General features: G+C 30.5%; 2 protein-coding genes across 3 annotated transcripts; one reads left to right on the top strand and one right to left on the bottom strand.

Moving 5' to 3' along the window:
- Positions 1-1187: 1187 nt before the first annotated feature.
- On the bottom strand, positions 1188-4701 carry LOC122399797 (F-box-like/WD repeat-containing protein TBL1X). Its single transcript, XM_043400765.1, has 6 exons — positions 4536-4701; positions 3941-4228; positions 3202-3548; positions 2348-2692; positions 1902-2270; positions 1188-1822 (listed from the first exon to the last, which is right to left on the bottom strand). The coding sequence occupies exons 1-6, from the start codon at positions 4591-4593 to the stop codon at positions 1691-1693; spliced, it is 1539 nt and encodes a 512-aa protein (XP_043256700.1). The 5' UTR covers positions 4594-4701; the 3' UTR covers positions 1188-1690.
- Positions 4702-4958: 257 nt separating this feature from the next.
- Positions 4959-11664, top strand: LOC122399680 (methionine-R-sulfoxide reductase B1). 2 transcript variants are annotated; one of them, XM_043400551.1, is made up of 4 exons: positions 4959-5116; positions 6562-6661; positions 7309-7481; positions 9369-11664. In XM_043400551.1, the coding sequence occupies exons 1-4, from the start codon at positions 5038-5040 to the stop codon at positions 9521-9523; spliced, it is 507 nt and encodes a 168-aa protein (XP_043256486.1). In that variant the 5' UTR covers positions 4959-5037; the 3' UTR covers positions 9524-11664. The 2 variants fall into 2 exon arrangements, with proteins under 2 accessions (XP_043256486.1, XP_043256476.1); XM_043400541.1 differs by having other exon boundaries at positions 4963-5116; positions 9333-11664.
- Positions 11665-12419: the final 755 nt, after the last annotated feature.

Raw genomic sequence — 12419 nt, 5'->3', positions numbered from 1 at the left:
ATTGTACAATAACATTTCTGAAACAACTATGTATTTGTGAAACATTTTATTCGTTATTTTTAGAAGAGCTTAAATGTTATTTGCAAAATACCCACTTGAAAACTATAATTTTATGCTATGTAACTATTTCGATATATAGATCAATAATTTTGAATTAAACATACCTTACCCGTGAAAACAATAAATGTAATTAGGAATAAATGTTTCAAGGAAATGTCTATACTTGAGCTTCTTTTCAACGAATCATTTTCTGTTTTCTTTGTTGGACATTATTTTCATTTTTGTTAATACTCTTACAAATGCATTTCTTGATTTTATGATAATACCTTTAAAGACACGTGATAATGGAATTGACTGTAATTTCGATCAGTCAGTGTACCAAAGAAATATTGTATTATGAGCAAGTACTCAAAATAGTCAGTCAATGGTTCCTTTTCTATGCATTATAAATTAATATACATGCTGTGTTTAAAACGCTGTTTTCTAAGAATTACGTTTATGTCTGCGGTAATACACATCGAAGCGTGACTCGTTTCCTAATTATTCCAATTTTAGTCTTAAGTAAGTGTTTTTATGCCATGTTAAAAATGTAAGGACAAATAAATACCTTCAGACGTAATATTAGAATGAAAACTCCGCAATTATCAGAATCGAAGTTTGTCTATTTTATTTTAAACACTGATTAATTATAACATTTAAATTATCCATTTCATTCAATTTTTCCAATTATCTTTCTATCTGTACACTAAACACTCATTTACAAATGATCTCTACAATTATCTTAGAAACACGTTGAAAACATAACGATGTAGCAATGAAACACATGTTAACGCTTCCGATATTTATGTTACTATTAGAAAATAGATACAACTATATATTATTATTATTTACATGATATATTTACTTGTATTATACAACTTCTCGTTAGAAAAAAATATTTATGAATCCTCAGAATACTGTCAATAATGTAGGTATTTTTTGTAAGTTATTTATTTAAAGAAATTGTACAATATTGTTATTTATGTATTCTTAATTCAATTTTTTTTTTTATAATTTTAATGACTTAAATTGCACGATATGTAGTTGAAATGAAATAAATTTCATTTAAGACAGATTTGTTGTACATTCTAGTTTTAGTTTTCTCATTAAAATATAACAAAATATAATAATAATAAGTCATATTGAGGTACTGTTCTTTAAAAAAGTTTATTTTCTTCTTACTTATTACCGATATTTATATAATACTTAGTATTATTATTATTATTATTACAATTACAACATATACCCCATCCACTTCCAGTGAATGAAGATCGTACTTTGTTTTTCTCTGGAAATATAATGTCTGTCGAACTGTTTCACTGTACAGAGTGTCAAAATTAAAAATATTAATGTACAATTCTTTTTCTGATCTTTTTAACGTAATGTCGAAAAAAATATTTAATAAAGCGCCACATTCATTTTCCGTTTACATATTGTATTGAAATTCTTTTGACTTGTATTTCAGTCCTGTACATAAATAATTAATACTCTTTTAAACTATGTCCAGCAAGCAGAAATTGCTGAAAGAATTGTATAACGTGGCTAGTATTTTGGGAAGTAAAAAATTGAACCATAGTAAAAGAAGTACTGAAGGTAACTTAGAACCGTAGTAAGTTCTTGAAACAAAATATAATCTACTACACGATTGCGATCACAGTTTACGTAGGTCAAGAACGAACACGCTGCCATCGGATGCAGAAGCACCAACTTTATCCCCACGACTGTTCCAACATACTTCGAAAATTCCCCCTGTACCTTTGTAACTGTGCACCAACTGACCACTCTGCGCATTTAAATGTAAGGTAAAATACCTGTGAAGTTATTTTAAAAACAAAAAAGAAATATACGTATGACTTTCTTACCTGTGTGGACCAAATATGAACACATTTATCAAAACTTCCACTAGCAAGAAATTTGCCGTCCGGGCTAAACGCTACGCTATACACTGGCTCTGTATGTTTCGTAAGTGTGTGTATGCATGCGCCTCTTTCTACATCCCATAACCTTACAGTCGAATCAAATGAGGCACTAGCTAAAGTTAGGTTCATGTTTGGATTATGAGTTCCAGGCCCAGTTGGTGACCATTTAATTGTATATATTTCTTTGCTATGAGCTTGGAGATCATGTACCCAAGTATCTTGTTTCATAGACCAAATTTTAAGACTCATATCGTCCGAACAACTGGCTAGCAAATTGCCTTGAGGATCCCATTTAATAGCATTAACTTCATTCTACGATTGACGAAGGAAGTCAAACTATTGCCTTTATATATAAATGAATATTTACTCGAGTATTTTAATTTACATACTGTGTGTCCTTGGAAGCTCTTGATCGGTTTGTCAACATTCAGTTTGCATACATGGATACACTGATCCGTGGAACAACTTGCAAACGACGTATTAGTTTGCCAATCGACATCCAAAGCTGGCGCACAATGAAAACTAAACTGTTGGGTACACTGCCCACTTTCTGCATCCCATATGATTGTTGTTTTATCAACGCCAGCGCTTAAAATATAGTTGCCGCGTTTGTTCCATTTCAACGCAAAAATCGGACCTTTGTGCTGACCTAAAGTCGAAGCTAATCTTCCATCTGTTGTCCAAATTCGCGCATAACCATCGTAACTGCCAGTTGCTAGTAAAGTACCATCACACTAAAAACAATAATCAAATTTAGAATATCTTTTACAAAAATTGTAATGGTATCCCACTAGAAACAAGTTACTTGTATCTTTGAAGAAAGAACAGTTTTAAAAGAGACTGCAAGTCATACTGTGTCGGATGTTTTAATTAGCCTTCAAAAAGTCTATGACTAAGCAAAAATTACTTAAGACTGTTCACAATCCAATTTACGTATGACACTACATTCTCATTGATCTAATGCCGGGAATACATTGCTGTTCGTAAACAGCTCGCGGCTGTGCTCGCCAACTGTTCTCTCCGGTGTATTTCCAACTTTAGTTTTAGATTAGAATTATCCGATACCCCTATTTTTAACAATTCATTATTTTGTATGATAAAATACGAAAAAATGTAATTTTGTTGAGCTTGCAGACTACAACATGTCTCATTGTCAAAGAAACTAATTTCTATTAGAACAGCAAAGATATTAGATGGTCCGTTTATAGTGAAATATCCTATATACATAAAGGTAGACAGTTACCTTCCAATCTAATGAAGTAACATCTTTGTTGCTTGGTACTTCTGTACCACCTTTCTGTATGCAATGTCGAAGAACCAACTGATTTGGTGCTTGGGAGTTATCAGACATATCCCAAATACGAGCTGTACTATCTCCCGATCCGGATGCCAAAAGATCGGTCGTTGGATTCCATGCGCATATAAAAACTTCTGATTCGTGACCACGTAATTTTGTAGCTTTACTCGCTGGTATTTCAACCAAACCAGCATTAGTCCCTCCACTTGAACCTTGTTGTTGTTCATCTACTTCCATTTCTGTTCTATCTCCTGCTCTTTCATTTGTACCTACACCTTCATTGGAGGTAACAACTACAAATAGATAGATTAATAAATTAAATTAAATGTCCTCTTCTCCTTTGAATAATATATTTGTATATATACAAATAAAACTGTTCGCTTCTAGACCACAGATGCATTATACCTTTAATATTGAGGTATATTCTGCTATACCAGTGCACATTTTAACATTAATAAAATATAACAAACTTTATAATACTTTAACACAACTGGTATGATACAGAAGATTAGCTCATAACAAATCCATGAACCAAAGCAGTCCTTTAATTTACCTGGTATGATAAGGAGGTCTATCAAATTTGAGTACTTTCATAGACCAGGGTGTACCAGGATACCAAAATAGTTTGTAATTTTATAGCATGCTATATTTAAAATAAAGAAATTAACATTGGAAGTAAAATTACCTTCTTCTCCATTTGTATCTTGCACTTCTGTTTTCACCTGTTGTTTCTGTTGATTAATTTGATTCTGTCTAGATGCAACAACATCTGGCATAACAGCATCGATAAGAGACAAGGATTCCACCATTCTTTGCTCAGTGCCATCTTCACCTATCGATATCTCTGCTTCTGTATATTGTAATCCTTTTTGCAGAATTGATAAAAGTGCTGCTGGTGGTACTAATGCTCCATTTATGTTACTTTGCGATATATGTGATTCTATACCAAACGTATATGCAGAATGTTGAAATCCTGAAAACATTAATATTACTTTAAACAAGTATTTCGATAAATACATGACAGAATTTTATAGTACAGTTCATTTAAGTGAATAATATCGCGAATAAACCTTAGTTTGCACTCGAATAACTATCTATTTCTATTGTATTTAACCTATACTTTTTAATAAATCATAAGTTAATAGTAGTTTTAGTAACCCTGATTATTGTTATAACAAGAATATATTTATTATGTAAGAAATAAAGGCGTATAAACAATGGAAATTCAAACATTGCTGAAATTAATCCGGAAGAGGTTATGAAATGCTCGGAACACATACCGGATTCTTGAAGGTATCGGTAAACCAAGAAATTGACTTCATCGCTAGAGAAGCTCATCGTTCTTAGCCTTCACACACTAGCACAACATATTTATGGGAAGTTGCGCCGAAAAATCGTGTTAATTCACGTCGGACGCTGAGATTTGCCGCGTCGAGGGCGCCGCAGAAAAAGAACACAGCACACGCATTACACACAACGCATTATCATTGGCCATGAAATGCGAACAGTGGTGTGTTCTTAAAAGATACGTTTACAGACTTCAACATGATTCTATCTTATTTTAGAACAATGAAAAAAAAAAAGGGCAAACTAATCGAATTAATTCATGAACTGTTTTCGTACGTACTAATTATGTAAACAATATACACGCACTTGTGCAACAATGTAATAATGACCTAGCATCGAAGTATGAAATTATATACGATGCTTTGACCGAATAGAATACGAGCACAACGACAACGATCATTGCACGATTACTTTTAAGTGTCAAATATTACAATAATGTCCATCGTTTATAGAAATATGTCATTACGTCTACGACATTTAACTGTACTTGCAAGGAATTCGTTACTTCAAAAAGGTTTGTGTGTAGTGCTAGCAAATTCAAATACACCCCTAAATCTTTCTAAAACACGGTTAGGTTGAATACGTTATTAACGAGGTTAATCTCTGTTTGGAAAAAAAATTAATAAAAGTGTCCATTTGTAATTTCGACATATTACATTATGTGACGAAACTTTAATGTTGATTTTCATTCATTTAATCAATTTTTAACATTTGCGTTCCGAAATTATCTTTCTACTTACCTTATCATACTTCATTTGCTTCTGTGGTAGCGTTATCACAGTTTCTTAATAGCTTACAACTAATTATACAACCAGTAATATTTCCACTTTCTGAAAGTAGTTAAAAACACATTTCTTATCATTCTTAGTATTACAGTAATTATAAATGTTGTATAAGTTGAACAAATTTATTCGATTTTCGTTTGATACATATGTACATCGTATGAACGATACACAGATACTTTATGATCGACGCTTTATCAAATTATTTAATTATTAATATTGTTTAAAGTGTAACATAAATATTTAACTTTACCTACATGGATTGCATACTCTTACGAATCTTTATCAATATACATATATGTACAATAAATCGTAAATAATGATGAAAATGTAGCATAACTTCTAGATTCGCGATTTTATGATTTTAGTTTTTACTTCCTTTATACAAAATTTGTTAAAGCCTTACTCGTGCAAACGATTAAAATACTTTTTTCGTATAATAAAGTGGACGAACACTAACAAAATAATATTGAATCTTTAGAAAATGAGTAACTTTTTTATATTTCGTAAATGCCAATTTGAAAAATTTGATCAAAAATGTAATTATGTAGATCGTGTTGAATACCAATTTATTGATGTTTAGAGTACTTAATAAATTAGAAATTACAGGGCCAATTCAATAACAGGAACATTTTTATCCATTCACAATATTTTGTTTCAAATATAAAATCTGTGCTTGTCATTCACGTTTACACATTGTAATGTTGTTTAATTAGTTATCATCAATTGTCGGTTCACAATATTTCCTATTTTTCTTATTACATTAAATATATGTAGAAGCATCGAACGGTTAACGTAGGTTTATTATCGATCGAATAATTTTTAAATTGGTTTTAATTTCAATACTGATATCGCTTCTATATTTATACTTTAAACAACGTTTCATGTAAATGCTGTAATTGATCGCGTGTTACCTAGTTTTACTCCATAGAGTAGAAGCTTCGTGTTATTATAATAGCATAATTATCAAATCTATTCGCCGGAGTATCTGATTGGTTAACCCCAAGGTCACGAAATCTGATCGTCCATGTCTCAAAGGAACAAGCGGAGTGCCGCTTCTGTTCTCTTTGCTGTATAGTTGCATAGTTGTGAGGAAAGCGCGGCAAGACGGATCGTGTTGTTTTTTGTGTTGTTGGAATCGTTATTTGATTCCATATTATTTTTCACTTGTTATAAGATTTCATTAGAAGAATGACTGTGGAAATCGATAAGGAAGAGTTAAAAAAACGTTTGACGCCGTTACAGTGGCACGTAACTCAAGAAAAGGGCACGGAAAGGTACGTGTGACGTGAATTTAATTCTCTTAATATGGATCACGATATATGTTGAACTACGCTTACTTATTTCATAAGGTGATGCGAGTTTTCCTTTCATGATAAAATATTTATAGTAAATTAAGAGAAATATAAAAAACTTTCTTGTATCCACTGTACACGATTTTATACGTATAAACAACGCTTTGCAGTTGTTTTCAAAGCTTAGTATTTTTAATAGTAAATGAACTGTTAATTGCTTGCTTCTCTTAATGCGTAATGCATAACTTATTAATAATTTATTTTTGTATCTTGTAATCATGTATTAACGATCGAGACTGCATTCAATTATAATCAACTGACTGATTTGATTTTTTGAGTTTCGTTTTTTATCGTTTTCGAATCCTAGTATCGTGGTATTAAAATGTTAACTGCGTAAATTAAAACGAATTACAACACTCGTAATATAACTTTCCAAAAATATTGTCTGTGTGATGGAAACTGATACACTTTTAGGCGATGCAAGACCAAAATAACTTTTTCAAGAGCATATGTTGGCTTGACTTTGCGTCATGACCGAGTGGTTTAAAAATAAAACATAGGCGTTCATATTTAACTTCCTACTGTACATGCTTCCTGACACATCTGACCATTTTTCTTTTCTTGCACAGGCCCTTCAGTGGTTGTTACAACAAGTTCTACGACAAAGGCACATATACCTGCGTAATCTGTGATCAAGAATTATTTTCTTCTGATACAAAATATGACAGTGGCTGTGGTTGGCCTGCATTCAATGAAGTATTGGATCAGGGACGAGTCAAGTTAACCAAAGATACCTCGCATGGTAAGCACATGTATGAATTTTACTTTAACTGACAAATTTTTTTAGAATTATGCTCGTATTCTTAGTACAATAACACAGTACTTATTACATCTATAATTTTACATTTGTTAAAAGTATCTGCTTAAATGGTACATAAATAAACTCTTTATTGTAAAGTTTAATTCATATGTGATAATAATGAATAATATCATGGAATTCAGAGTTTTATTTATTTACCATTTTTAAATATTCTTTATTTTTTCTTACATTCATACTGTCACAAAACCTTTCCTGAATTTTTATTTCTGCTGTTCCTAAGCCTTCCATAGCTGATATGTTCTTTAATTTCAATCAATGTTTATTGTAGTTTATAAATAGCACAAAAATATACGATTAAACTGTTATGTTTTCAACTATTATAAAATACTTCATTGTAATACATTTTGTTGCCGCCTGAAAATTTAAATGCATTTTCAAATTTTTGTAAATGCTACACATGTTGTACCTCGATAACTCAAACCTCTTTAAGTTAAAAGCTTCTGTAAATCGAAATTTTATGTTGGTCAAAAAAGAAACAGAAGTTTACTCCAAATTGTACAGAACATTCATTTCGCCTGTGTAACTTGAATTTATATAAAGAGTTAAAATTGTTTAACTATTAATTGCAGTATATTGCTTTAATTAACAATCTTTGGTAATAATTATCTCCATACAGTTGTAATGACTTTAGACTTAAGGAGAATAAAAAAAAGTATTAAACCGTTAACCTTAATAAACTTATTAAATTTTGATAAGAAGAAATCTTTGCACTTTAACTTTGACTTATCGAGGACTGATTGTAAATTATCTAAGTATATATAAATAAAATAATTAACACAAGTATATGACATTTATATTATAATTTTATCATATTTGTACTATTATATAAGAAAGGCAATATTCCTTGTATCCCTCACCTATGCATGTTAATGCTTAGAGTGTGATTGTGTTAGACTCACATCGTCTATTGTGTGAAAGTAAGGTCATAGCTCTACATTAAAAAACAATTTTATCTCTATTATGAATGAAAGCAAAGAAAATTAACAATCTTGCTGTTTCATCATATTATAGTTCTTAACATATAACTTTTGCTTTATGTAATATTATGGTTTTCATAAAACTCCTACTATTATAGTTTCAAGCTTAAGTGATATTTTATGTAGTATTGTAAATCATTTTATTATACAAATTTTTTAATCGTAATATGACAAAATTCTTGAAGATGTCTTTTGATCATTTTTTACATTGGTTACTGATAAGGAACATCTGTGAAGTGACTTCATTCTGGTATGGGTAAATAAAGATATAATGTATACAGTACTGTGCAAATTGCTGTTATAAAAAGATAATTTGTTTAAAGTAACTGTTTTTTAGTGCTTTACGTACTTCATGAATGTTAATTCTTTAATAATGTTTTTTGAAACAATACTATAAAAATGCTCAACTAAATAGATTTAATTGGATAGAGAAAAGGATTTGGGGAGGTCTTTGATAAATGGATAAAGCAAGGAGTAAAATTATGGGTATTGATTAGAGAAATTCTCTAAAAGTAAAAACTCTTTTACTTGTATTTAAACCCTTTATTACTTTAATAGAATTATGTAGGTTGGAGGTTTTGATATTGATCGTAACAACCTATTGCTTTTAATAATATTGATTTACTTTTTTTGGTGCTGCTATTACTGGAAAGCATTTAAAGTGCACACAGAAAGGTGTTGGTCTGCGTTTAATCACACTCTATTATTCTATTTCCTTTGTCTTCCTATTGCTCCGCTACCACCACTTCACTCTCACCATTGACACACGAAAACTGCGTCGACAATTGACGCACAGTTGGTGGAAATCTACTACTGCTGATCGCAAACCCAGATATGGTGCGGACCGAAGTGACCTGTTCAAAGTGCGGTTCACATTTGGGGCACGTGTTTAATGATGGCCCAAAGCCTACAAGGAAGCGGTTTTGCATCAATTCTGCATCCATAAGCTTCCACGCGGCGGGAGAAGAAAAGAAGACAACATCATAAAACTAATAAAAGAAAAAAAATTAAATAAGAACTTTGAGAAGTCGAGTTTAACATGGAATGGAAAAAATTTATATTTCTTAACAAATACTCTCTCTCTATATGATATTTTAAATTACATTTTGCTACTACCGTTTAGAAGTTTTATTGCTCTTTAAAGAGAAGTGCAAACGTCAAGAATAATAAGAGATACATTTATGTTAAATACTATTATATCAATATTGTAATATGTACTCTGTATTTATTGTGAATAACTCTCCTATCTACACTCCATAAATGGCTAAACTTATTTCCATTTGTTAGAGAGCAAGACTCCCTATATAAGAAAAAATATGTGTATTTGCACATAATACAGTGATAAATCATATTATATTAATTTTTGCAATATTATCATTTTAGGGTAGGTCCAATTCTGTAAATACACCCTAAATGAATAGAAAATACTACATTTAGCGTGTATAAAATATAAAATCTGATAAATTAATATGAAATGTACAAGAAATAATTTATAAAATAATTCAGTTATTTTTGCATATTATATGTAATGGATATATTATGTAAATAACGATTACTATTTATTTGTCTCGATACAGGAAGAAGTTATGTAGGAAATTTATTAGTGTATTACTGTTTACATATAAAATAGTATTTAACTAATTAATACTACAGTGGAGGGAAGAATCACATTGAAAGAAACAGTTTTTTTGTTATAAAATGTTTCCTTATATTGTAACGTTTCAAAACAAACTAAAAGGTGTTACAGTACAATATATATGCAAATTCTAGGCATTATTTTTACAATAATTCATTATCCATTTCCTGCTTTCCTTCATTTTTAAATTCGACACTGTTGAGTTAAATATTAGCTTTCCTGAGAAACCAGATTTTTACCAAATAGTCTCCTGCGACAATAAATGCCAATTTCATACAAAAGGGTACAGTTAAAATGTAATTTTTATTAAAACGTGGAAGCTGAAAACTTGAATAAAATGCATAAATAATACAACGGCTTCATCACTAGGCCTGATGTTTTTATATTGAGATCTCAAAGCATTTTCAAAAACATCGTAAAAACAATTGTGAAAACGGGTATACACGCTTAACCTGATTTATGTAGGAACCTATTTTATACTTTTAAACCGACAATAATACGTTTCTTACGGGAATACATAAATGCACTTGGAACAGTAATCGAAACGTAGGTGCAAAAATATTTACGCTTGTCCACATTTTCTTCGACTCTTCTATGAACGTTTCGATATTAAAATAATAACAATTACATTAATTTTGCGAATAGCGCTTAGTTTATTACAGTAAGGCATACTGATACAATGTTGTACTTCTCTTTATTTTAACAAACAATTAACGAATCTCGTTCAGAATATTTATATGCCTAATATTCATCTGCACATATCTGCATAATATTTAAAAATATGGACAAGTATAGTTGCACCCAATTTGTCTCGATTTGCGAATAAAAGTAAATCTTATAGATAACTGCTGTAGTTGAAATATGCTTAATTACCGCCGCAGTAATACAATGACATAAAATGGACGTTACTTTTTTTTCTAAAGATATTTGTGAAAATGCAGGACCTCGTTCAGCATTTCTGATCGAGTTAACGTCAATTTTGACCCTGGATCGCACATTCTTTTTATACAAACGTATTTTTATTAATACTAGACGTGCAGTTATTTTTGTTCTTTTATACCTCCTAACGTTGCTTACAATTCCCGAATAATTTAGACCGCATGCTGAAATGGGATAATGCAAGAGCTCATTCTCAATACCGAGACACGTTTGATACGATTATATGTATGTTGTAATCCCTGATCTTTTACAGGTAAATACATTTACCCTTCAGCATGCAATTCCAAATTCGGTCGTAGGCGCAATACAAACTGAGCTGCTTCGTCTGTCAAGTATAATTAGACATTATAATTATTATAAAAAAAACTAATCAGGCTTTTTAATAATAGTATTACGAAAACAATAAATTCAGTAAATAATGAATACATTATTATATATATGACTTTTTATTACCAAATAATGTATGCTTTTCCTTTTTTTTTTTTTTTTTTTCATATGCAATATATCGTTAACTTCTTCAATATCTAGTATACTCTCACATGGCGTCCTTTAGCAGTACTTTACAATAAAGTTCTATATATAATGAAGATGAAAAGAATAGAAATGACAAATCTGAATGTCTGCGTTCCTTAAACTAAAACGTCCAAGGTTTTCGTTTCAGTAATATAATATGTTTAAGGTATAATACAATTAGGAAAGACATTAATTATTAGGTTTAATGTAGTACAACCATATAGAAATCTTGTCTTATACAATCGTTAACGTAAATTTATGTATACTTTTCTGTCGATTTTTATGTATTTTATACTGTTTCTGTTAGTTTTAAACAAAATATTAAATTATTCCATTGATGGTTCAAGATTATAAGGAATCTAGCGCGAGTTTTTTCACGTCTCTAAACATGACAAGACAGGCACTTTATAGTGTCACAAAATGCTCCTATATCTGAACCTTGTTTTAAAATTTCGTCGCTTATCCGTTCACTTTCTGCAAGACACGTCAGACATTTAATCGTTTGACCTGTATCGGAGAACACACGTAACTGGACATTCGTCCATAGAAAGATGTTTTTATGACTAATATATTTTAGTAACAGGGTCAATGTCTTAACGTGCCTCATCAGCTATGCAAATGAGAAAAAGTACTTATCTTTTATCTTACAGTTACAAATGAATGTCATTAAATAAGACTCGCGTGTATTAAATTTATCATAAACTTTACTACGTGTGAAATCAATTTCTGTATTATATACATATTAACGTAATGCAAAAATTGCAATATCCGATTACTAAAAATATCTGTTGAAAC

This window comes from Colletes gigas, unplaced genomic scaffold (assembly GCF_013123115.1).
Source record: "Colletes gigas isolate AHSC1104 unplaced genomic scaffold, ASM1312311v1 Colletes_gigas_Sc00002, whole genome shotgun sequence".
Lineage (NCBI taxonomy): Eukaryota > Metazoa > Arthropoda > Insecta > Hymenoptera > Colletidae > Colletes > Colletes gigas.
This window is presented reverse-complemented; position numbering and strand designations above follow the sequence as displayed.